The sequence below is a fragment of the Platichthys flesus genome, chromosome 17 (genome assembly GCF_949316205.1).
Source record: "Platichthys flesus chromosome 17, fPlaFle2.1, whole genome shotgun sequence".
Classification (NCBI taxonomy): Eukaryota; Metazoa; Chordata; class Actinopteri; order Pleuronectiformes; family Pleuronectidae; genus Platichthys; species Platichthys flesus.
This window is the reverse complement of record NC_084961.1, coordinates 6,581,085-6,606,734: the sequence shown is the minus strand read 5'-3', so window position 1 is coordinate 6,606,734 and position 25,650 is coordinate 6,581,085. Positions and strand designations below refer to the sequence as shown.

The window sequence follows — 25,650 nt, the reverse complement described above, 5'->3', positions numbered from 1 at the left end:
CAGCCTTTCATCAGCTCCCGCATCTGATTCATTCCTCCATAAAACCTTGAACCTTAGAAAGTAAAAACGCTGCAACTCATATGCATCATTCACGTTTTCACAATTCAAACCAGACAGCGCTTCACTCACTGGTAACGTGTGTGTGCACATCTTCTCCTTTTTTAACCTGAGACTAAATCCTGTGACATTGTGAGAAGGTAATTGAAGTTAATCATTTAAGGAAAACCCTATCGAGGTGATAAAGAAACAAGACAACAGTAACAAAGAATCACTTTTATTATAAGGAGGCAGTGTGTACAAAACGTAAACTGGGGAAGGTTAATCATACCACCAAGTTTTACAGCTCTGATAGGGGGGATGGACATTCTTTTAAATTTTTCATGGTGAGACAGGACTTCAATCCAGCTGAGAGACCTCATGGAAGTATGCACCCAGCATTTTTGTTCCCTGAATGTAGTTTGATCTGAAAGTGAAACATAAAATAGTGATGAGCTATTTTAGACAGTGAATAGTTGTTTAATACAAGCTGCAATAGAACAGACACATCTCTAACTTGGGTGGAACACCATAACAACAACTTACTAAAAACACGCCTTACATAATGTTTTCTTTGGCCTGATCATTACCATTTATTTTCCAGTGAGCTTTTCTTAGCTTGAGAGGTGTGGGTGTGAAAGTAAACTAGACTGCACTGTGATACCTGTTGAGTTTCTCATTCTGGGAGTGAGCTCCATCATCGGCGGATCCAATCGGAAGCAGCATGACGTTACGCCCTGTGGCCTCCTGGAAGGTCAGGGTGACGGGGATGCTTCCACCCTCACGGGTCAGGTCCGGCTCCACACCAAAGACTACGGCACAGCAAGGAGGATGATATGGAGGTTAGAATACTAATCTAGTCAATTGAAAATCCCTCCTGGGCCGTATGACTTCTGGTGACTAAGTCTTTGTACCTGTCTTCATGGCTTTTCGACCAGCCATGTAGTGCGGATGGTTGAAGTCAGAGACCCAGGCCTTGGCTCCATGGCCCATGTATACATTGAGTTTGTTTGGGGATCCCGTTTCAGCAAATGTCTTCTTCAGATGGTCGATAACCTTGAAAATAAAAGGAAGGAATATCAGTGAAACCAATAAAGGCAAACATACATGATTCTATCCAGAACAGCGTAACCACGCGAGTCATCTGTTTGTTACAGGGTGATTGGTGAAGTCACTAACTTTAAGATTTCACTGACAGGGACTAATATTTAATACATAAAAACTATCACAGGATTTAATTAGAGTTAGTTTCAGACACCACCATTCCATTTCATGGTCTACCTTCTTCTCCACAACTGTGGGGTCCATGTCAGGGACGAGTCGGATGGAGAACTTGCCAATGACCTTGCGGGGGATAACAGTCTTGGCACCTGCTTCAGAGAAAGCCCCCTCGATCCCATGAAGAGAGAGAGAGGGGTACCTCCAGCGGTGCATTAGGATTTTCTCCTGCAGGGAAAAAAAAATAGGATTAATAAACCTTAGCATACACCATATTAATACGTCAGCCATTTCCCTTTGACATCTCACACGCGCATCACGGTTGTACTACCGCGATCCAGCTTGCAAGTCGTATAAACCTATTTAAAATCTGGAGGGACATGTCTGACAGTTAAAAACATATTTGATAGCCATATTAGCTACGATTAGCATTCAACCAATTTGTAGCTAACATTCGAGATTGATGGTGATCAGTACAACATTTATACTCTGAAATATAACTGCACTTGAATTTATTCCAGCCAGGAAGTGAACCGATTAAACAGGTCTATCATTTGTCTTTTGAGTTGCTGATCCGTCGGGTATCAGTGACTTTATAATAGTTGATCAGTTTCTATGACCTGTGATCTGGATATGGCCTCAGTGAAGTGCCTCAATGTACAGAAGAGAAAAATAATTTCCTTGCCTTTGTCTCATGCAGCAGATGTTTAACTCCAACATCTTTGCAGTACTCATCCAAATCAAACTCAATTTTCTCATACAGCTTTTTCTCGTCTTCCGTCAGAGGGGCCACGTCGTCGCTCATCCCAGGAACCAAAATCTCTCCCTTCCGGTTGACTAGGGAGCCTGTTTAACATGTGCCAAGCAAGAGTTTAAAACTGCTACCGTTCAGAGAGGCGTTCGTTTATGATCCGAGTTTGCTTCTAATATCGCACTCAAATGGGTTAATGAGGTTATGATTCAATAATCAGCTTCACTTGCCCATAAGTGCAATAAGGTCGGTCATAGCCTCATGAACAGAGCCGCCAAACACCCCTGAGTGCAGGTCCTTCTCACAGCAATTCACCTTGAAAGATAAGAATAAACTGTTATGGTGATGTGCTGCATACAAACGCAATTTCGCAGAATGCAGAATCACAGATGTTCTGCTGCATCAGTACATTTTGTAGGTAGAAGTTAAAACATTGCATTAATTGACTCCACCTCAATGAAGAAGTAGCAGATTCCTCTCAGACCATAGGTGATGCAGGGTTTGGTCTTGCCCAGCCAGTAGTTGTCGGAGATGCAGACGTAGTCCACGTCTTTAAAGAAGGTGTCTTTTCGAGATAGCACTAGCTCATCTAGGCCCTCGGATCCAGACTCCTCCATCCCCTCGAAGCAGAACTTGATATTGATGGGAAGCTCCTGGAAGATGAGGAGAGATAAACTTAACTGTTACAATTTCTCTTTACATCATCAATATGTTACTTGGCTGTTAATTATATCTCTTATGTTATTGGTTGTAAAAGTTGTTGAATTACTTCCTTGTAGGACATCATTTTCTGTTTATAGTCGGGATGATGTCCTTCCAAGCATGTAATCACAAATTATTTTTCCACCATAGAATCTATAGGTTGTGTTATTAGCCCTACAGAATGTGATACCTCAGAAATTACAATTTTTTATATATTATAATACATATAACATGCTGTGTTAAGTAACTAGTGTAACTAATAAGAAAACAATAGATATAACATGCTGTGTTAAGTAACTAGTGTAACTAATAAGAAAACAAAACATGTGTGATTTAAAAGTTCAGAACCTGTGTTAAAATGAATGAAATATAACCAGAGGTAAAGTTGTTAAAGAGATAATTAATGAAATATAATATGTAAAGGCCAAATTGATCAAGCTTGTATGAGCTTAAAATGTTGGGCCTTAACTTTCTGCCCTTCTGTGTCAAAGTCGTTGGAGAAAGAGGAACTATTCTGTGAGAAAAGGGAATTGCAGTAGATATCAGGGTGGGGCAGGATAGATAACGGTCAAACACTGTGTATGTATTGTATAAACTGTTTTATCACAACTCTCAATTTCTCAGAACTGCTAAATCATTGTGATGATACCTGGGAACAGTGCAGAAAAGGGGAGGAGAGAGTGGGAGAGGTATTTAAGGGGTAAACTGGGGGAAATAGAGAGGCTTCCTTCTCTGGCGTTATGCTGACCGGCGAAGGCCCTTCCCAGATGCAGACAGATGGAGAATGTAGTCTCCTCTCTTAGAGAGAAACCATCTACGGATTATATCTACAGCTTGCCTTGGATTTAACTATTTGGGAAAGTCAACTATCGCATCAACGAGAGAAGCCAGTGGATTACACATCTCATTCTGTGAATACTTTTACTGATTTTGGAGTTTTCAGCAGAATTCAGACTTTTGGTAGGATTAGAGTAAGCTGAAGTTTTAATTTATATTTTTACTCTTTACCTTTTAAACTTTAATATTGTATTTTGATTAATGCTGTAGGCTTTGCCTCTGCTAAAACAAATGCAATAAAGATATTAATAAATAAGAGAAGTTGCAGACATTGAATTTGTGCTCGGTATTATAGTAAAGGGAATTCTTTGTAGCTGTTCATACAACTTAAATTCTTGTGCCCCACTTTCCACTGTTGAAACTGTGCAATTAAATCCCAATATCAATTGATCATAGAATAGCTAGTGGATTTGTTGACTGGAGCTGCTGAGTGAAAGATAAGCATATCCTGTGTAATTTTTTACTTGATAAAACCAAATTTACATGTCACTTGTCGATTGAGGAATGTGACTTGGATTAATCATTAAGTGTTGGTTTGATAAAATGTGTAACACCATTAACAATTGTGTCTAGAGACCTTTGGCCACTTTCCCGACGATGGGTCAGACGTGATCAACAACTAATTATTAAACCAGTTCTGTACTTCATTGCTGAGATAATTAATTTCTGCAGATTTGCACTGTGCTATATTTTTCCCCCTTTAATATCACTTAATCCGACCATATGATCATGAATTAAAGTGTGATCCAAATGTTTAAGTTTGTATCTACCTGCTGGATCTTCTGGTAGGCCTCAATGCAGTTAAACCAGGCCAACACTGGACCCTTGTCGTCAGTAGAACCTCTTCCAAAGAGCTTACCTGTAAAGACAATGAAGATTTTAGTTTAGACTTTACTTGAGATTGTTACGTCTTTCAAATTATTCTAATGATTGTCTTTGTTTGCAGAAAAAGTCTGTGTTACTCTCAGTCTCAATGTTCACCTCTTCTCTCCCTGTGGCAAATACAGTTAAGGTAGGTACGGATCAAATCTAGACTCGTCCCGTAGAGCTGAGTCTGAGATAAACACTTGATTCAGGTAACATGTTTTTACTTTCTCAGGTGCCCTCTGACAGAATGAAAGAGAAGAAAGATTATCTATCCATCCATTACTACTACAACATTATATTCTCTGCTGGGAAATTACCTCTTTGGGGTTATTATATCTACAGCTCCACACAATATGTACAGGAAAAGTTGCAGATCGCTTCCACATTATAAAAGTTTGAGCAAAGTTAAAAGAAATAGAAAGTGAAACATGTTGGCAAGTAAGAAAGGAATTCATCAGACAGGAAGCCGACAAGAGGAAGTGGCTGCTGTTCTTTCTATCAGCTGACTGTCACCAGTCAAAACACAAGATGATTTGGAATTGATATTAGTTGAACCAAAAATCTAGCAAGCAAAAAAAGGAAGGATTTGAAAGTTGTCTCAAAATGTATTGAAAAATTTGATTGCGACTTATATGTGATATGATAATGTATCAGTATGGATGGAAAAGGGTTAAAAGAGAAGCTGTTGTGCAGACACAAAAACACTGGATCACAGGGTTTATAGGAAACAGCATACAGTTGATTCATTTTGTGTTGTTTAGCTTATGATAAGCACAACTCCCAGTTTAAAATGATTCCAGTGCAGCATTCATATTCCAGTGTAGAGTCTTACAATGCATGGGTGGCATTTGGTTGACAATTTTGTCTTTAGTTATGCTTAATTATTAAAAATGGTATTTAGATATACAAAAAAGCACTAAAAAAACATGAATCGTTGTGTCATATATTTACTACATCTAGAATCTCACTTAAGCCCTTTTGCCCTCTGGTAAGACAAGCCTATTGCTGCTTCTACTTAAAAACAACAGCACCGGTTCAACTCGATCTGGGAGTACTGCAGATAAGACATGATTAAGAATATGGCTCTGGGCTGGACTTTGGAAATATGCAAACAGTGATATGATCACAAGAACAAAGCTGATAAAAGCTCAAAGGATAATTAACTCAAGGTAACATTTCAGTAATGCTGTTGAAAAAGAAACAAGTTTGATCATATTAGTAAGAGAAAGTGATTTTAAAAAGTTTTATTTTATGCCTAATTCAAACTACTTTGACTTAACAGTGCTCCTCGGTTGTCTGCAGGGAATTTATTTTAGTTTTGATACTGAAAGTTAGCTAAAATGAAAATCATTACATGGACGCGTGGGAAAGGAAACCCTGCAGTCATTCACAACACATCTCCTCTTACATGCCCAGCAAACAAATTCATTTCACAAATTTTCCCAAAACAGCTCCAGGGTACATTTTTATCCAACTCATCTGATAAGATTTTGTTCTCACCATCTTTCTCTACCAGAGTGAAAGGCTCTGTATCCCAGCCGTCATCAATACTGGCTGGCTGGACATCGAGGTGGCCGTAGATACACACAGTCTTCTTAGCAGGGTCTGACCCCAAATGCCCCAGCACGATAGGAGGCAAGGGGATCTCCTCTCCAGAAGGAAGCTGCGTCAAAAAAATGTAGAATACAATTGATATATTATACAGCTACTTTTTTGGAGAGGTTAAAGTTTCTGGAAAGAATGCATTTTTTTGAATTAGGCACACTGTTCGGAATCCAGTTTCAAAAGTAGCATGAACAAGTTCAGAGCACACACTCACCTTCTGTTTGCCATTGTCCACCATCTCCACTGTGCCCCCCAGTCTCTCGATGTCCTTGGCGGCCATTTCCATCATCTTCTTGATCTCCCCACGTTTCTCTGGCCAAGCAGACACACTCTGGACTGCCACCCAGTCGGCAAGACGCTAGGGAAATTAAAAACATTCACATAAACGTAAGGTTTGGTCAAAGCTTCGGTTTCCATTAACTTTAACTGCAGTTACTGTTAACATGTGACTGATGGGATGTGTTGAGGTCCATTCAACTTTTATCACATTTGGCTCACACATCTAACCCAAGCTCACTCAAAATGTATGAGTTACTTTGCTCTTTATTAACAAAGACAAACACAACAGAACGGCATTGAGTTACGAGAGCTAGTTGGGAGACACTTCTTATCAGTCCAATGATAAGTGGACTGTAAGCGTAACTCATCAAACATTAATCTTGCATTAAACTTATGTGTCAAAACTTCCTTCAGAATGAGCTTACCTGCACATACAGATCCTGGTGTTCGTCCACATACTTGAAAAGCGTTTTGAGATGAGCCATCTTTGCCAGCGACAGGAGGAGCTGAGGGTTCAACAGGCAGAACGGGTGTGAGAGTCTACTTTCAACCCTGCAACGTTTTATAGGACAAAGAACACGCCATCCTGCCAAATGCTGACCAATGCTGGATTTTCCGTCTCCTCAGTCATGCACACATTGTAAGTGGGGAGAGGGACAGAAGTGCAAGTTCCATATCAGGAAGTGGAGCTGGTGTGATTTTGCAACAGTGCTCAGCTGACTGGCCTGCTGTTTTGTGCATCTTGTAGTTTCCAATCAACAGCAAATAGAATTGATGACAAGTTACGTCATTATATGGGAGGGGGCTCAATTCATGTATCTGGGGATACAAACATATATCGCACAAAAACAGATGAGGTAGAGGGGATCTATTGGCAGTAATTGAATATAAAATAATCCTATTTGTGTTTTCATTAGTGTGTGATCATCTAAATTGACCAAAATATTGATTTCTTTACCCTAGAATAGGCCCTTTACACTTTACTACTTTATATTTAAATCGGGAGTGGGTCCTCTCTACGGAGGACACCATATTTTTTTACTGTCTTCCAAACTGGACAAATTAGATATATTTGTATGACAAATGAAGAATACCACAGGTTCTCCTTAATGAAACACACTGAAGCTTTAAATCTTTTATAAAATCCTTTCAGTGTATGAAAACGTCCAATTTAAAAACCTCAGTGGGATCACTCAATAATTCACACAATCATATACTCCCACAAACATCGATTAATTAAATAAGTTAAATTCATTATTAGCACGGAATCTGAAAATTAACTACATCAGGGCATTTTCAATAGAAAGATAGTGTATAATTGCAACTTTTTGGATACAATATTTAGCATATGCATGTGTTATTGTTTTTCATACATGCACAAAAAGTATTTGTTACATATTCAATTCAGCAAAGTTGTGTATATTATGCCTTTAAGATAGTGGCGCTTTGTAAAAACTCGTAAAGGGGCAGGGTGTACAATATTAAGTTCAGGTTTGTATGTTACGCTGCTCATTGGTGTAGGGAGAAGTTTATAGCAGCTATGCACTTGTCCCTATACGAATGAATATAAACAATTAAACAGCGTTACACTGTGGCTTGACTACACTCTTTGCTTCCGGTAGCCTAACATCTGTTTAAGTACAAGCCCAACTCAACACATCTTCAATCCAACTGAGGGTGACGCAGGGAAACGCGTCTGTTAGCTGACAGGCTAACTACATGACACAGTTTAGTAACTTCAGGTTGCGTTGGGCGAGAGCTAGCTAGCTTCTCCTGTTTTCGCATACGGAAACATGGCACCTGATGGTCGGGACTTACTTCGTGTTGTGTTGGTCACCGGGAAGCTGAAGTCCACATGTGACTGCTCACCTGACAGCTCCTGTGGATACAAAGTGCTGCTCTGCTCTGTGGTTCAGTCACTGGTTCACCACAGCATCCCCAACATGTAATCCTGGCGCAGGGAATTGTGGGTAAACGCCTCGTCACGTAAGAGCCAGAGAATAGACTGATCCGGGATCCCCCCCATCCTTACAACTGACTAAGTTACCTCAAGTGTTTATTAAAGAAATAAACCCTTAGAACAGAAATTATCAATTAATTAGAGACACTCTACTTGGTATCTCTTTATAATAATCGTTTAAGACAGATTTGAAACTAACAGTTGGTTTCTAAAATGCAACAACATTGTCAACCTGCATCCTTACAACACATTTTTGGGCCAATCTTCTCAGCAGGATTCACATACTCACTGGCACATAATGAACCAAATACACCCTAAACTGATTTCTAACAAATGCTTTTTTTTTTTTTAAACTAAATCACTAAAGTATTTTTTTTATACATGAAGCTTTACCTATCCAATAGTGTGCCAACCTTACGATTTGACCTAATTTTCTTCTATTATATAAACAGGGGATTTGTTTAATCTGCTTATGCCATGTGATAAGGTCAGACACCAAGTTGTACATGACTATTGAGTGAGTGGCCAGTTTTTGATTCTTAATATTTAGAAAAGACATTCACCCTCACAACTTCCAGGTTACGTGGGGATGCGCCAGGAATTTCAGAATGTGTGGAAAGCCAAGCATCTTGATCCCCATCTGGTGACTGGCTGTAGTGCTGTTCATAAAACCCTGCCCTCCTCCATATTACATGGGCTAAAATAAAACACAGGATTTCTCATTTCATTGCAGTTATCACACTAATGCATTGCAAAAGTATTTTTCTAGCAATTACAGGTTTGCTAGAAGACAGTTGACATGTGATGGCCGAGCACATTTATAGGTGGCAACTTGCTACAGAAGCTTCTAATGTTCAGTCCAAGATGGCAGATACAGTCTAAGATGCTGTCACAATACATGTTTATTGTTACGCTGCATTCAGTGAAACTTCCTTTTCAGTGTCACAAAAAGTTTGTGATTGCACTTGTTATCAATGCCACCATGACTAGTTAGCAGGTACTAGTTTAACAATATGCAGGTAATCTTCAACAAGTTACCAGTTAACCTTTCCTGTAACAGATTTTATTGAAAAGCAAAGTCTATATATCATTGTCCAAGACAAGAAAGTATTTATTAAAGAAATCACCAACAACTGTTACAGTAATTTAAAATATTGTATTTATTATTTTTTTCATCTCAGGTGTTCCAGCAAATCCATATGGTGCCTAGAAGCAAAATAACAGTTAGACAACATTTTAATAGAATTGACACATTTAAGATTAAGACTCACCTTGCCATCAAATGCATTTCTCAACACAAGTCCCCTCTGATGGAAAACAAACTTCTGTAGAGCACATGAAATAAATCTGCAGAAGAAAATATTTTGAAAGCTTAAGTGATCATTTGCAAATAGTACAGATCCTTAAATACATTCTCCTAGCTTTAAATGTCCATGGACAGTCAGTGTTGGCTCAGAGTTCTCAACTCACTTCTTCGTCAAGGTACTTGTTTGTTGTTTGATCCATGAACTGGAAGGCAGTGACTACTAAGCGCTTCGTGTAGCGTGATTTGACAGCGTCGCTGACTTGAAGGATGGACGAGTTGGGGTCAAAAGGGTTGGCACATCTACAGAGGCAAACACAAGTTATGTATAGGTGGACAGAGGGCAAGGATATTAATGAAAATGCAGTGGGATCAGTCACTTACTTTTCATAAACAAGCACAAGTGCATTCTTTGCAGAGAAAGGGTAAGCTAGACAGTAGTTGACGAGAATTACGGCTTTTGGTAGTGGAGTATTCAGGCGCAGTTCAAGATACACCGGTTTGCCAAGGAGCAGGCGCAAGGGTTGGTTGTAAGTGGGCAAGTAACTCTTGTACGTGCTATCTGTTAGGATTATACAGACAAGCAAACGTTTACTCCAGCAGAGATAACTGTATTTGGTTTTGTAACGAAAAAATACCGACCTGTAGCAACTCTCAACTGAACACTATACAAGCCAGTGCTAATGACTGATGATGGCAACGTGGACGATGGAGTCTTGACCATGTAACCAACACTGGCCAGTGACTGCTGAGTGCTACCATCTAGGCTGTAGCGGCACTCAACCACGAATCTGTAAAGACAGGGGGGTTTAAGAATGGCATGTTAGTGTAAAACCAAAAATGCCATTAAGACAGATGGTAAATATAATAGAATTGCATCAATAGAGTTACGTGTACTGTATAGACTAACTTCAGTGGGTCATTTCTTGTGATTACACCATACTTGAGGTTCAGAGCTGTGACTAAAGTTTGCACCTCAGCCAAGTAGATCTTTGTGTCACCCACAACCTGTAAAGAGAAGTCATTTTTTTCCTCAGGTGGGCATCAGGTCTCTCAGGAATGTATAATATACTGAAAGCATTTTTAAAGCACCAAGTATCTTTGAAGACCAATAAAAGTTCTTGAGACATGCAGCGGTTGAGATAACTAATCAGTGCTAGGATGTGTTTACATCAAGTGACCTGAGAAACAGGATCCTATTTTAAGCAAAAGCGGCACACAAAGTAAAGCTTAGAAGCAATATTAGTCACTTCTTGCCACAAGGGGTGCACTGGGTGAGTAGTGTTGATGGTTCTATTGTCATTTTGGACAGCTTCATTTAAAATGCACTGAAAGCAGCTGCAAACAACATTTAAGCAGGAGCACTATTCAAGAGTCATGGTGGCGGGTCAACTTACAAAGGAACGAGCTCCACATTCTGTAACTTTAAACTTGAAGATGGCGACCTTGTCATTAACAAGGACTGGTTTACAATTTGGATATCCAGGAATAACAAGCTTGGTGGTGTCCACAGGGATGGATGCAGAGTCGAAGCGAATGGCAAACACAAAGTACTGATCCCCAGTGCACTCTAAAATTAAAATATAGAGCAGAACTATCAGGATACCCATTTCTGAAATGAAAGAATTTCTTAGAAAACAGAATCCTTACCATCCAGTGGATAGTAGCAAACTGATGAAACAGAATCCACACAGCATCCAAGCTTTTCACAATTTGCCGCAGAGATTCCTGAATCGCCACAAGACACCCTTTCCCCAGTAGCGACTGCACAATCTGAAACAAGTGCAATAGACATTTAAAAAATGATCTTACAGAAAAGTCAAGACACTTAAGCTTCAGTGGCCCAAGAATTTATAAATAAGTCAGTCTCTTAACTCCGGTTGATGGCACATGCTATCTTATGTTTGCTCAGTTTGATAGCGGAGGTATATTTTTGGCCATTACAGCCATTTTTCAGTGCCAGCTAATTTTTGCACTCACTTTGTGCTGGTAGAACAGGTGGAGTTAAGCACTTTTCCTTAGGTTTGTCAGAGCGACGGCGCAGGCCAGGCTCAAACTTCAGACTCTCTTCACAATTTGCTGTAGCAACTTGTGTCTGACCAGACTCATTGACATACAGTAACTCCAGTCCATAGCTGTCGGTCTGAAATGACTTCAAAATACAGCTTTTGCATTAGACTATGAATGTTAGGTTAAAAACAAGATGGAGCACTACATGTTCTAAGCATCTTGTGGCAAAAGCAATTAATCTTCAGTAACTTACATGTTTTACATGGCATCCACCAAAAGGCACCGTCAGAGTATTCCTGAGGGGGTTCAAATCATAACCACAAGAGTCTGGAGCATCCTTGACAGGCAACAAGTCTGTTGAGCCTGGAGGGAAATGTATTCTTAAGTAGAGAGCATTCATCAAAATTAAAAGTCAGAAAATTGAAGTTCTTACCCAAAACTCTAACGTCACTTAACTGCCCTGTCTGCAGAGTAATTTGAAAGCCATTTTCAGTACAGACAACAGCGAGGCCATTAGAGCCCAAACTGGTGCTACTGGTCCAACTCCTTGGTGGGGGTTCCACAAACTCCTCCTCATAATGATCATCTGTACTGCTGGGCAGGTTAGTTGAAACAGGACCGTCATATGCCCCATGGAATCCAAAATCATCAAAACCATCCATGTAACTGGTGGCATCGCCTTCAACCTCAGGAATTTCTTCTTCAGGAATTGGCTCTAAATCTTCCTCATAGCCGACACCTGGAGGGTAAATGAAAACAATTCTTATTAAACTACAAGAAAGAAAAAACTTCCGAATGTAGAATTCTCAGGTAGATATGTTAGAAGAGTAAAAATTCAGCCACTAAAGTTGACTGATCAACCAATTCCCCCTGAGAGCACACCGAGCTCCAGTATGCACTGACAATTGAACATTTAACAAATAGCTACACAATTCTAAGTCCAGTCCATTTAGTTAAAGTAAGTCACAGTCCAACCACAAAAAGGAACATGCAACTTCTTGAACACAAGACCAGGTAAGTTAAAAAAGGAGCTGCTAAAATCTGACTGCACAACAGTAAGAAGTAAAGTGAAAAAACATGAGTACTAACCAGTCAAATCAATTAACCAACGTTAAATCACACCAGCAATTGTACAAAATAAACCCTAACCCAAATTGGCTACCACTGGTTCTCCTTGATATTTGGAGTAGGAGAAGTTTTCAACATCAACATACCACTAAATATATACTGAACCTTTAAAGACTCAACTTTCCAATGAAATATGATGATAAATATGACAATTTAAAAGTCCTTGCTCAAAAACAATCTCAAGTACATACAGGTCCTACGGATTTGCCCGTTTCCCTGCTGATGTAGCACATGTCTGCAGGTTGAGGAGCGTCCCGAGCGTGGAGACACACCGCAGCAGAAACAGTGACATTAAAGTTTACCTCCTGAACCAAAGCCACGAGCATCAGTCCAGCGCCCGGCCTCGTACTGACTGATTAGCTTGGTGTCGTCGATCCGCTCCCAGCCCCGCACCGACAGCAGCAGAAGCCCAACCAGCCCAACCAACAGCTCGACCCCGAGCCCAGCCATAGATCCACGTGAACGATGAAGCTCAGACGGTGATACTCCGGATAAAGTCCCCGTGGCGCCGCAGCGGTTTAAGAAGGAGTCGGAAAGTCCGATTGATTGCACGTGGTGGCTGATTGTCACCTGTCGCCAATTAAGGGCCAAGGTGTGTTCAGGGAAACCCGCCAATCAGCTGCGAGGAAAGTTCAATGTTTATTATTGTTATTTATTTGTATATATCAAATAAGCTGATCAAAATGTTTTGTGTTAATTTGTAGGATTTGTTATCATTTACGCTTTGGCCTGAACTTGTTTCTTTCGGCAAATACACAAATGCATATTAGACACAATTTGAAACCTTAAGAACTGTCTTTTTTTGTTGACTTTTGCGATCCCTTTTAAATTATGTCTCTTTCATGTTTTTGTGTTTTATGTTTTGCATTCTTTGAGTTCGGCCGTTGAGATCTGATGCAATCCAGTGAAACTATAAAATATATTCTTCCTTTACAAAGCTTTGTACATTGGTCAGGTTTTATTAAAACGTGATAATTTTTTATGTGAACAATCAATTAATAAAATCCCCCAAAGTAGAATCAATGTCTTTGAGTTGAAAGTATAATATAACAAGCTTCATACAGATGGTGTAATATAATGTCATACTCTATACAAGAAGCCACGCAGACTGATTACACGGGCTATCAGGGGTGTTGCATTAAGGGGTGTTGCATTAATTCCAGTAACAAAAACTTAACATTTCACATCAGAACAAAATGAGTAAACTCAGCTGTCTCCCCCATTGATTAAAAAATTAGCCTCTGTAATTATAGATTATAAATCTCAATATTTCTTGTAATCAGTGGAAAAATACATTTAAAAAAAAGTAAATCTCTAAGAGTGGCCAGAGACTTTATTGCATATATTGAAAGTATACAAACATCCATGTACTCATTGCATCACAGGTCAAAGAAACAAGCAATTCGATAGTCTTTTATTATTTAAAACGAAATGATTTAAAAAAAAAAAAAAAAAAAAATCCTCTTTGTCTGATTGTCAGACACAGATAAAATCATTTGTAGGAGTTGGCTTTATGTTTGGGCAGAAAGTTGAAGGTGTTCGGGACAGGTCCGAGGAGCATTTCACTGGAGAAGGGAGAGGGTAAAGGTTATAGTCATAAATGCATTAAACAATCTCTTTAGACTTAATGCAGCTCGCTGTATGTTTTTCTTATATATACGAGTTTCCTGTTCACCTAATCTTGATCCAATCCCCAGCGTTTTGACTGGCCATCAGTGACTCCAGGTAGTTTCTGCCCAGGTAGTACGGAGGTCGCTCGTTGATTTTCTGAGGCACTCTCTCCAACAGACCCACTGGAATATATCTGAGACATGGAGTGATGAGGAAGGAAAAATAAACTTTATCATAACATCTCTTTCCAGTCCACTTTTCAGTTAGGATTCAATGTGAAAAACTAGACTATATCTGATAGTTTTGCTGATGATGTTGCCCACCTGCACATGAAGGAGAGCCACTCCAACATGAAGGTGCGGGTCTTCTCCACACCCCGGGTGTCAGAGCCCCAGTGCTCCAGACCGAAGTTGGTGAAATCCCTGAGGATGTCCAGGCGCTCGCTGGACGAGATGTCCCAGTGTCTGCTCTCCTTTATCTCAGTGAAAATCCAGGGCTTAATCAGAGCACCCCTGAAAAGACAAAATCCAAACATCCAAAAGATAATTTTATAAGATCTTTATTATTTTATTGTCAGGTATAACCATTATTCTATCAATCTTGTGTACCTTGCAATCATAATACCAGAAACTCCAGTCTCCTTTGCCCTCATGGCATCTTCATAGGACAGAATGTCTCCATTTCCTGGAACAATAAAATCAAGTCACTTTAACTCTTCACCAACAAACAGAATGTTCTTTTATGGCCCGTGCATGACTTCACAAATGTGAAACTTCCTCATTGTATTACTGTTTTTGTACGGTAGAGGGGGTTGTTCTCTCTTTCCTAGTATTTGTCTCCTTGTCAACCTTTTGTCCTCTTCAGTTTTCTGTGTGCAGCTGCAATCCTTTACATATCAACATACCAAAAAGTGGGACCGGACTGGCCAGCTTGGAGCAGGTGGTAATATAGTCCCAGTCAGCTCCTTTAGTGTAGCGCTGCTCTCTGGATCGGCCATGCAGCTGGAAGAAAAGGACAAGTATCATTATCATTTGATGCCAAAATCATATCTTTTTTTTTTTAAAGAATTATTTTTGGCATTTTTATGCTTTATTGATAGTGCAGAGAGAGACAGAGTTGAAATGGGGCAGAGAGGGGAGTGACATGCAGAAACGACCGCGGGCTGGAATCGAACCCGGGTCCGCTGCTGGCCTAGGCCCATGGGGGGGACGCCCTACCAACTGAGCTAAGGGCGCCCCCCATATCTTTTTTAATTTGCAGGTATAACAAGTAAAATATTTTTATTGGCAGGATAAACAAACTGCTCAAACTCATCTGTCTTTTATTATGCATGAATGCATCTACTATTTAAACCCTGACCGTGATCATGGAGACGCCCCAATCTTTCATCTCGGGGATGAGTTTGTGTGCCATGTTGCTCTTCTCCTGAACTCCAGTGCGGATCTTGACTGTTAAAGGGACATCAAGCACCTGCCGGAAGAAAAACAAGTTTTCATTTAGCCTTTTACTTTGTATTAGAAACTTTGTAGAATCACTGTCTATGTGATCCAAGCTAAAGAAACACATTGTTTTCAAGGTACAGTTACAGTCACCATTTGTTTTGAGTATTTTCTCTTGTATGGTAAACCAAAGCATAACTGACCTTCTCTATGTGAGATTTTACAGAAGGTAAATAAGACACTTACATAACTCATTCCCTTGATAATCTGTTCAAACTTCCTGGTGCGGGTCATCAAGCCGCAGCCTCCGCCCTGATGAGGAAAAGCAAATAAACATCTGTCAAAGAAATGTCACATTGATGCTTTATATTTCCTGTTAAATATGGCTTTACTCCCTGAGGTACTCAAGGTTTACCTTCTTGTAGACGAGATCGATGGGGCATCCAGAGTTAATGTCCACAAAGTCGACTTCAGTGTTGTTGTTGATGAGCTCCGCACACCTCGTCATGGTGTCGGGGAAGCTGCCCTCCACCTGGACACACATTTTTTAATTTCAGCACTGATAAACTGATCACTGATCACCACATGAGCTCAGTTATTCAACAGCTCGGATGAGTTCTGAAGAGAAGAAAGATATTTCCACAATAACCTCACCTGGACGCCGAAAAGATCTTCACTTTCGTGCCTCTTGAGCAGGGCCCACTCAGACTGCTGCCCCTGCAGTAGGTTTGTGCACATGGCCATCTCCCCACAGGTGATGTCTACGCCAAAACGCTTGCACACACGACGGAAAGGCAGATTTCCACACTGGGGAAAGAGGGGGAAGCATTGTTATGGGCATTCATTCGATATAATTGGTTCTCTCAGTATGTCAATAAGCTTGTTTTAAACATTAACTCTACACTTCATTCAGTCTGGTCGTACTTACAGTTGTAAGAGGAGCAAGGTAAAGCTTGTCCCGAAAGTCCACCTTCAACAAAGAAAAAGACACACATTTCTTATCCCTGTACGCACACTAATCATAAAGAAATGTATTGTCTCTAGAATATTTATCAGTGTGAATTGGCTTTTAATTAAGTGTGTGTTGAGCAAGAAGTTGATTATTCTTGCATAATCTCACTCAGTGAAATACTTTATGGAAATATTTTGGAGGATATAAATGGCTGAGATGTACCTGTTTCTTTTCACAGGGGCGCAACTTGATGATATCTTCATCAGTCAGTGGCCCGACCGTCTTCACTGGAGGCTGTTTATCTGAGCTGGACTGAAGCTTGGCACAAAGAAACCAAAAACCTATTTACAAAACGCTGCACGACACCATGGTCATCTGATTGATAGACTGATGATAAAAACTCCAACTTTATACCTTTGTTTCTGCTTCAGTAGAGACGAGCTGCTCCCCTCCTGCTGGATCTGCGGATACTTTAGTTGCACACGCTTCACCTGAGTGTGTGAAAGAACTGAATTATAAAACCAAATTCAATCCATTCAAATTTTAAACAAGTCTATTTGTATTTGGACACCAAGACCTATTTTGGAGACAGTGCCAATTGCTGCCCTCTGTCAATGTCAGTTAAACTTCAACCATTTAAAAGACACATTAAAAGATTCTAATTGACAGCTTCATGGTTAAAGAGAAGCAGAAATACTCATAAACACATATAAATCTATATCAGTAGATCTAACACCACTTTAATCCTCTTACCATTCCCTTGCTGTTCTGTTTTTTTGTCCTTGTTGTTCGAAAGTGCTTCCAAGTACTCTTCTGACTTCTTGAAGGGCACAGAACGCTTCCTCAGACGAATCTGGAGGTCTTTGCTCAAGCTGTTCTTCACCGGGTTCCTGCCTTCGCGAGCCTTAATTAGTTCTGTGTTCTCCATTGTTTGAAGGTCAGGTGATGTGTGCGCCTTGGCGAAGCGACAGCAGAGACCATAGGAACATTTTCCAAACGTATCATAGAGGTAGCAGCGTTCCCCGATGTCAGCCTCCTTAGAGGCCAGGTACTCTGCGACGTCATGGTAAAAGTGGCATTTGTCTCCAAAGGGACACTCCCTGTTCTCCTAAATGGAGAGAAGATGGGACAGCATCCATCAGCTGACAGAGTTATTGTACGTGTTCGTGAAGAGTCAGTTACTGCTTCATACCTGAATGATGGAGAGACACAGTCGTTTTTCATCATAGGTGGTCGGCTTCTTGTGTGGCCTCGACTTATTTTGACCTCGAAGGCGTTTACCATCAGGCCACACCTCCTTTTTTGCCCTTTCCTCTGGGTCGGGTTTAAACTTTTTCACCTCAGGCCCCTGCACACACGTCTCCTTTGTCTCCTCATCTTCACCATTATCAGTGGCCTTTCCTCCGTTTGTCTCGGAGTCTATGTAGCTGTGAAATTTTTCTTTGGTTGTTATGAATCTGGAATGACAAGAAAAAGAAGAAGGTAATAATCATCCTGTTGTGTCAACATACTTCTTTCTGTCTCGAGAACGACTCGGATGGATTTCACAAGGTCCTTACTCAGGTCTGAGGGCCGCTTCGCCCTTTACAGCTACCGTTGTCCCCTTCTCAGCGGTGACCTCCACGGCTTTCTCCATCACCGACCTCACCAGGTGACCAGCTTCGTTTAAAACACAGCACGACAACATTATTCATCTCGTGATCCAGCGAGTCCCGACACAATCAAGCTGCATATCCTCAGGTATCATATAATCAGAATCACAATTCTATGTCCAAGTAATTTTTCGCTTTCAATTAGGAATGGGCAATGAAAACAATATATTACTTATTGCAAAATAATCGTCACACACAGGAAAATCAAAGATGGAAATAAGAACAAAATAAAAGCAAAAACACATATAAACACAAATATGAGAATATGTTTGCAATCTGCTCTTCTCTTCTGATAACTATAACCTCCCATTCATCCCAGCTAATTTGAACATGTACGTGCATCTTGTAACGTCCATCTATAAAAGAACTGAGTTACTTGTGTGTGGTTCCTGAGGTTGTCACAGTAAACTGCTGGTGTGGCACATTCTGCTAACCTCAACTGAATGATCGCGACCATGCTACCAAGCTAACAGCTAACAGACAGTTGACGCGTGCAACACCGCGATCGACGACTTAAGCAATTTTTGTATTGTTTAAAAGTATCGTCATAAAGATCAAGTCGCATTAAGTGTATGAAACGGACTTCACTAGAGTTCTCACCCTGAGACACAGCAACAATCCAGCAGCGTGAGAGGTTGATGTTGTGCAGCTGTCATGCGGCGTCCGTGCCAAACTAGCAACGAATGATGGTTCCGCCTCTACATGTCTGTGGCGCTTATTCCCAGCTATTATAAAGATTATTATAACTATTTGTTATACTATTATTTGTCTGTCGTCTAGAGTCACAATATAATTTATAATCTCATTTGGATATGGATCTTAATATCTGTATTTCTAAAATAAAAAAATAACTCACATTAGAAGTTCAGGTTTGTACGAGTACATAAACACATGAATAGGTAATAAAGATAGCACATGTAGTCAGATCTTATGTCATTAACTTTTATTTAAAAAAATCAATCAACATGTAGTCATTTACAAACATTTCAACACTGTGCATATACATTTTTTTGACAGCTGTAAGCCAAAACAATTCTTGTTGATTACTCTACTTGATATTAGAGATGCAACATTTAACAGTCAGTTTATTAATAAGTGATTCAACATAAAATCAAGAAACTGTTCAGATGCACAATTGTTCATTAAGTAGATCTTACGAAAATGCCAACTATTCTACATGTCCAGCTTCTTAAATGTGAGAATTAGCTCTGTTCTTTATCACATGTTTGTAAATTGCATATCTTTGGGTTTTGAAGGATACAGTATGTGTTTTAGGAGGGTGTGATGGTCATGTTCACTACTTGCTGACGTTTTACTCACCAAATAATCAGTTAGGAAACGTATTCAGATATGTCATAAATTATAATATTGTCACAAAATAAATCTTGAAGCCAAGTTCAAGTAAAAGTGCCTTCAAACATGATCATAATAATATTTCATCTTCTGGTGAGCCAGTAAGTTTTTCTATCTTTGCATCAAACCGCTTTCGGCTGGAGTCCAGGATGTTGATGCCGTTCTTCTGGAAATCATACCCCACTCTCTTCAGCTCCTCCAGTCGCCCTGTGATGTTCTCTGTGCTGTAGTCCAAAACCTTGGGCTTCTCCACAATCTGTTTCATCGTTATTCCCCCTTTCAGCAGGCAGTCCAGTTTCAAGCTTAATGTGCTCGGCCCAATGTACAGTACCATTGGATAGCTAATGATCAGGTTTTTAATGTGAGCTCTCCGACAGCCGAGGGAAACCATCTTCTGCTGAAGGCTGTTAAAATTGTTTTTCAGATACTCGTTTGAAAGATCCAGAATTTCCGCTACAGGGCCTTGCAGAAGAGCCAGCAGTTCAGCATCACTCAGCTTAAGAGATGATCTCAGGATATCAATGTTTATCTTGACTCTCTTTGTGCTTCGGATGAGAATGTACAGGTTTCTGGTTATGACAGCTTTTACAAACTGCTCTGGATTCGTCCCACCCAGCTCTGCACAGATGTCTTCCAGAAACTCCACCATCTGCCTGTTGAGCTCTAAACTGTTGGAGAATGTCCGCGGTGCTGTTGTCAGTAGGCGGTGGAGGTCTTTGGTGTTCAGTCCCATCGATGTCAGAAAATCAATGTTCTTCTCCAGGTTCCCATTATCACTGGAGCGGAAGAAAGACTCAGGTGAGCGATCCAGGATGGTCACAATTTCCGCATCAGTCATAAAGATGTTCCTCCACAGATCCCAGCGCTGTTCCAAGTGTTCAATCGAGCGAGTGATAGCGCGGGGGTACCGGGATACGATGCTGGCGATTACTCTGCGGCTGGCACCTTTGCCTTGCAGAAACTGAGCAAGGCCCTGCTCGTTGGTGAAAGCTTTCCGAAACACTCCGGGCTGTCGCTGGCGAGCCTTTTTCACATCGACTCCCATGAGGTTCAAGTTCTCCAGCAGAGACTCATTCTCTGTGTTCCCCGGCGGCTTGAGCTCAATCGTTTTGGTGGGACCAGGGCAAAGCTTCCCTGGAAGGCACATTGACCTCAAATGTACATTAATGAGTCTCAAGCTGTGCTGCAATGTCACGGACTGATGGAGGTTGAGGAGAGCCCTCACACCAGGTAACGCAGCCATTTTCAAAGAGGACAGCGGCTCTGTCACATCACAGCCTGTGTCAGTGGAGCTAGAAGAAACAAAAAATGAATCACGTTACCACAATAACCAAGTGGTCATAAACAATGCCGGTTTTAATGAGGTCTTTGATGGAAACATTTAACTACCTTTGCCACTGTGGTAAAAACATACACTATATAAATCTTTTAAGACAAATATATGTTCATATATTAAAGAAAAGCTGTTATTAACATGTGGGTGCTAGAGTGAGAAATATTTTTTTGGCGGTTATTAATTGCATCATTTCTAAATTATTGAACAGATCTTTTTAATGTGAGCTCTAATTCTGCAAGGTAACAAAGACCACAGCTGTCACAAAAATGTAATAAAATAAAAAATCAAGAATAACCAGGAGGCTTCCAGGTATATAATGTAGTGTATGATTCCAGTACTGATATAAATGCTAATTATTAGTCCAAAATTACTCCTCCAACCAGGTCTAGTTTACTTAGAAAGTGTTTCTAACAGGTAAAGTTAAACCTGCCTCAGGACCCATCCTAATTCCATGTACATTAGTTTGAATGAATACATAAATGAATGTTTCTTTATATGCTTTGAAAAGTCTGTATCCATAAATACTTTCTATCTATTCTCTAATACTTAATATCATGAAATACTTCATTTGAGCCCTGTTCAGGGCTCAAATTCAGGCCTGTTTTAGATATAAATATGAAATATCCTTGACTATAACTGTATCAGGGCATAAAGTTCATGTATCGTGCAGCACAATAACAAACAGACGTACATTTTATTTTTAAAGGACATATGTGAGTTGGTAGGTATATAGATATAATAAGTTCTGTATGAAGTTCACATTTAACTATTGAAACTCTTAACCCAGCCACGAGTGCCACAACACTCGTTATTTATTACAAACAGTGCGTGAGGTGTAAAACATGACTTTTCATATGAACCCGTTGATCAACCTGGAGACCTTTCCACACGATATTAAATAAAACAGCAGATACCTTATTTCTACGAGTTAAAGTCTCCTGTTGTGTTGTTTGTCTTCACGCTGGAGAGTTACCCCTCTGACAGGTCTGAGAGCAGCACACAGCGGAAACACACAACTTGGTCGATTGAAGGAGAGCCACAACGTGACCTTGGTAGTTAGCGCCATCTATCGGCTTGGAGGTAAAAAATGAATTCACTTATTACCACTAGATGGAAGCAAAAAGGTTTTCATGAAGTTTCTGCCTGTCATTGGACCTGGATTCAAACATGAGATTATAAAGTAGCAATAACTGAAGATATGATGAGTAACAATTTGAAATAACACGATGCTTGCATTGATAGGCACCGAAACTGTCAATTTTCTGTTGGTCGACGTATCAATTCATTTATTAAAAGCTCATTTTCCCCTGCTACTTCTAGTCTATAGGTTTTTTATATTTTGTTTTATTTACATTGTTTATATTGGTTTGCTGGTCGTACATCAAATAGCCCTTTAAGGATAATAAAGATGTTCTTCTATGGCTGTCAAATATATGTAGTAAAGTAGAAAATATTTTAGCTGAAGTGTGTATCAAAGACAGCATAGAATGACACAGACACACACACACACACACAATAATTTGTCCATCTTCTTATAGTGCTTAGTTTCTCATGGGAACGATCACGAGAAACTAAGCACTGGCTGCTGGATGGATGGATGGAGGAAAGAATATTTTATTTGGATAGACTTCATTAAAGAGGACAAATGCAGTTTCTGAAGCTATATGCAGGAGCAAGAGAAGAAACGTGATATGTGAGAGTCTGAAATCCACCATTTACCATGTGTTGTGGTTCAACAGCATGACACTAAGGAACCTGCTGACCCGTTTCTTCTCTTTACTGATGAGATCCATCACCTATGAATATTTCAACAAATGTGATATCTTCCTCGGGCAAATTAACTTTCACTCCGCTGCTGTAACAATGCGGTGAACGTTGTGTGATAGTCATTTTAGGATTTTTTGGGTCTTAGAACTGTTTCCATGCTAACTCAAAACAAACCGAATGAATAAACATTTTACAGTATACACTTTTATATCCCTTCAAATAACACATTTATGCTGATGTTTACATTTAAAAGTACATTTCATACAGAGTGGCTAATGAACGAAAAGAGACTTCATGAGCTTTTACTCATCGCACAGACTTAAAATATCTGATTAACTAAATATCTCAAACCAAATATAGAAAACAAAATCCTGTTTTCATCTTTATTGTGTTGAACTCATATGTATAGTGATAGGCATTTCTGCAATGAATATCAATAATGAATTTCTCTTATGCTTTCTGAGTCCATTCTTATTCCAGAGCACTTGTTTCCTTGCTCTCTCTGATATGTACAGTGAATGTATGCACTACTTGCCATATAAATTCCTGTTGTTGTGTTTTTAATATTACATGGAATCCTGTCCCAATCTATTTGTTAGTGGTCGACTTGGAAAAGTTGCTCGGGTAACTGCTGACACATAACTCCTTCAGCGAATCAATAATTTAGAGGCAGACGAAACTTTCAAATGCTCAGTGCATCGTGCAGACGGCGTTGTGTTCAGAGGTGGGACCGAATATAGGTGAGAATGTCCAAAAGAAGATGGGTGGAATTCAAGATCTGCCAGACGATAAGCTGCTCGGCTCCTGTCAGCCGAAGACACAGGGCGTCCTCTCCTACTGCTGCTGCAGACGCTGCTTCTGCTAGTGCTGATGGTAAGTTTACTGACCTTGACTATATGCATATACACACACAAACCCATATCTATATATATCATTCATGCACGTCATCAATGCAAGATTGATTTTCTTATAAAAATGAATACAGATAAAGTATTGCAAAGTTTGCATGGTTATCGGAGGAAAGAAAATGTTTAAACGTTAAAACAACCAGAAGATTTTCAAACTTTCAATGTAGTAAATCCTCTGCAGAGGAAATATTGACTCTAGATTAAATAATCAAATGAGAAAACAGATGATCGTTATGTTATTTCTCCTGTGGACATAACAAACAGTTAAAGCAAAGACACAAAACTAGAGTAAACAAGAAACTTAATCTTAATCGCATAGGCCCTTCTAAAAATGTAAAACTCAACACTGGCCTTTCAAAAATCCTAGCTATCATCCCTCTGATTCACTGCCCACGTCTATTATGATTCATAAAGATTGAATAAATTATGTGAAGATGAAACTTAAGTCTGCGTAACAGCTCTTTATTAAATGTTTACTGGAAATATCTGTTGAGCAGAAACAACACCCGCCTTCAGTTTACAACAACATGACGATGCATCATCTTATGCTTTTTTAATTGTATGTGAATTATTAGTGGACTCAAATTACATGTGGAGGCTGTATGTAAAATATCAGCCGTCCTTTTCTTTTATCACCTCCATCTGTCCTGGAAACTGATGCCTGCAGTCTCTCATGTTACCTGCGGCCCCCTGCAGCAAATACAGCTCAACTGTTTCCTCCATATGGAAAACAATTTCAGCCTAATGTAAAATATAGATTACACACAGCTCTAGACATGAAGGGATGCCCGAGGAAAAAAACACAGATTTGCAATGAAAATACGTAGTGGTCTCAACCGGTACAACTCTGGAAACCTTTCCTCTGGTTACCATAGAAACTGTGGAGATGTTTTAAGCAGAATTCAGACTTCCTCAAAATTAAATTGAGGACGTTGTATAAAATTGTTTATAGTGATGTGATTAATTCTTGACATAATTTCTTAAGATTATCCAGATTTTAGGTATCTTTTCTGTACTAGTTGAGAAGTGTAAGTAAGTTTGAAAGTATGAAGCATTTTCCTTTATTTGTTATCAAGATGAGATTAAGTGGAACGACTGAACACACAATTGTGCATCAGTTTTGCTTTGTTTTCTTTCCTCCTCCCATTTATCATCACCTGACCCATCAGATTTGTCTTGTGACCCTTTGGAGGAGCATGGCCCTGAAGCTGAGGAGCCCTGAGCTCAACTAACAATACAAAGGAGTTAAACAGCTCCTCTGCACCTCAAGTACCCACAACACTAAAATACTGATTACCCATGGTTGCCTGCAGCATCAATTTTGTACTTTATTACAAAGGTATTGAGTTTATATAGTTCACAGAGCTTTTAACACTTTAAGAAGGCCACATCTAGCTGATCTAGTTAGATACTTCAGTTCTATTATTCGTGTTAGGCTCTTAATGCAGGAACATTGTGTTATGAAGCAAAGAATCTGATCATATTGACCTTTTAAATTTCCACATAATAGTAATTTGTTTACTTCACGAAGTATGTATAACTTTGTATGATATGATATAATATGATTTATGTGATATATCTCATGTCATGTTATGTTATATCATGTTATGTTATGATATGATATGATATGATACAACATTACGTAACGTGGCGTGTCATGCATGACATATTATATGAAATTATATCTGTATATGTTATGTCATGTTTTATGATATTTTTGACTTTATGTTTTTTAATTACTGGTTTTGTACTGCAGCACAATTGTGGGCTTAGTGTTAGTACAATGTCTGGACTAAGAGCAAAGTGCTTAATGTTTACACCATTCTAAAAGTTATTGTGTAACTCTGGTGAGCCCTTGTGTTTGCTGTGTGTCCTTGTGCATCTCCCTGGACACTGTTAATGCTTCCATGTGCTGACAGTCACTAAATTCACACGA

The 25,650-nt window shown here is 39.7% G+C and overlaps 4 protein-coding genes across 4 annotated transcripts; all 4 read right to left on the bottom strand.

Annotated features, from left to right (window-relative positions):
* Positions 1-258: 258 nt before the first annotated feature.
* Positions 259-8,251, bottom strand: cndp2 (carnosine dipeptidase 2). Its single transcript, XM_062409921.1, has 12 exons — positions 8,114-8,251; positions 6,721-6,801; positions 6,231-6,374; positions 5,912-6,074; positions 4,315-4,403; positions 2,458-2,658; positions 2,236-2,320; positions 1,940-2,100; positions 1,318-1,482; positions 951-1,092; positions 701-848; positions 259-463 (listed from the first exon to the last, which is right to left on the bottom strand). Exons 2-12 carry the CDS (start codon positions 6,778-6,780, stop codon positions 397-399), a joined length of 1,425 nt encoding a protein of 474 aa, XP_062265905.1. The 5' UTR covers positions 6,781-6,801; positions 8,114-8,251; the 3' UTR covers positions 259-396.
* Positions 8,252-9,396: 1,145 nt separating this feature from the next.
* On the bottom strand, positions 9,397-13,202 carry LOC133972452 (zona pellucida sperm-binding protein 4-like). Its single transcript, XM_062409920.1, has 12 exons — positions 12,999-13,202; positions 12,002-12,307; positions 11,822-11,931; positions 11,539-11,710; positions 11,209-11,331; positions 10,956-11,128; positions 10,469-10,566; positions 10,201-10,349; positions 9,943-10,120; positions 9,726-9,861; positions 9,527-9,602; positions 9,397-9,461 (listed from the first exon to the last, which is right to left on the bottom strand). The coding sequence occupies exons 1-11, from the start codon at positions 13,144-13,146 to the stop codon at positions 9,534-9,536; spliced, it is 1,662 nt and encodes a 553-aa protein (XP_062265904.1). The 5' UTR covers positions 13,147-13,202; the 3' UTR covers positions 9,397-9,461; positions 9,527-9,533.
* Positions 13,203-14,011: 809 nt separating this feature from the next.
* On the bottom strand, positions 14,012-19,032 carry dus3l (dihydrouridine synthase 3-like (S. cerevisiae)). Its single transcript, XM_062410483.1, has 16 exons — positions 18,951-19,032; positions 18,258-18,357; positions 17,891-18,155; positions 17,452-17,806; positions 17,113-17,189; positions 16,921-17,016; positions 16,675-16,716; positions 16,401-16,553; positions 16,162-16,278; positions 15,993-16,058; positions 15,667-15,777; positions 15,212-15,308; positions 14,916-14,991; positions 14,631-14,819; positions 14,372-14,500; positions 14,012-14,261 (listed from the first exon to the last, which is right to left on the bottom strand). Exons 2-16 carry the CDS (start codon positions 18,332-18,334, stop codon positions 14,189-14,191), a joined length of 1,923 nt encoding a protein of 640 aa, XP_062266467.1. The 5' UTR covers positions 18,335-18,357; positions 18,951-19,032; the 3' UTR covers positions 14,012-14,188.
* A 239-nt stretch (positions 19,033-19,271) lies between these two features.
* On the bottom strand, positions 19,272-22,051 carry LOC133972982 (transcription termination factor 1, mitochondrial). The gene is made up of 2 exons (XM_062410625.1): positions 21,954-22,051; positions 19,272-20,995 (listed from the first exon to the last, which is right to left on the bottom strand). The coding sequence occupies exon 2, from the start codon at positions 20,944-20,946 to the stop codon at positions 19,774-19,776; it is 1,173 nt and encodes a 390-aa protein (XP_062266609.1). The 5' UTR covers positions 20,947-20,995; positions 21,954-22,051; the 3' UTR covers positions 19,272-19,773.
* Between the last annotated feature and the right edge of the window lie 3,599 nt (positions 22,052-25,650).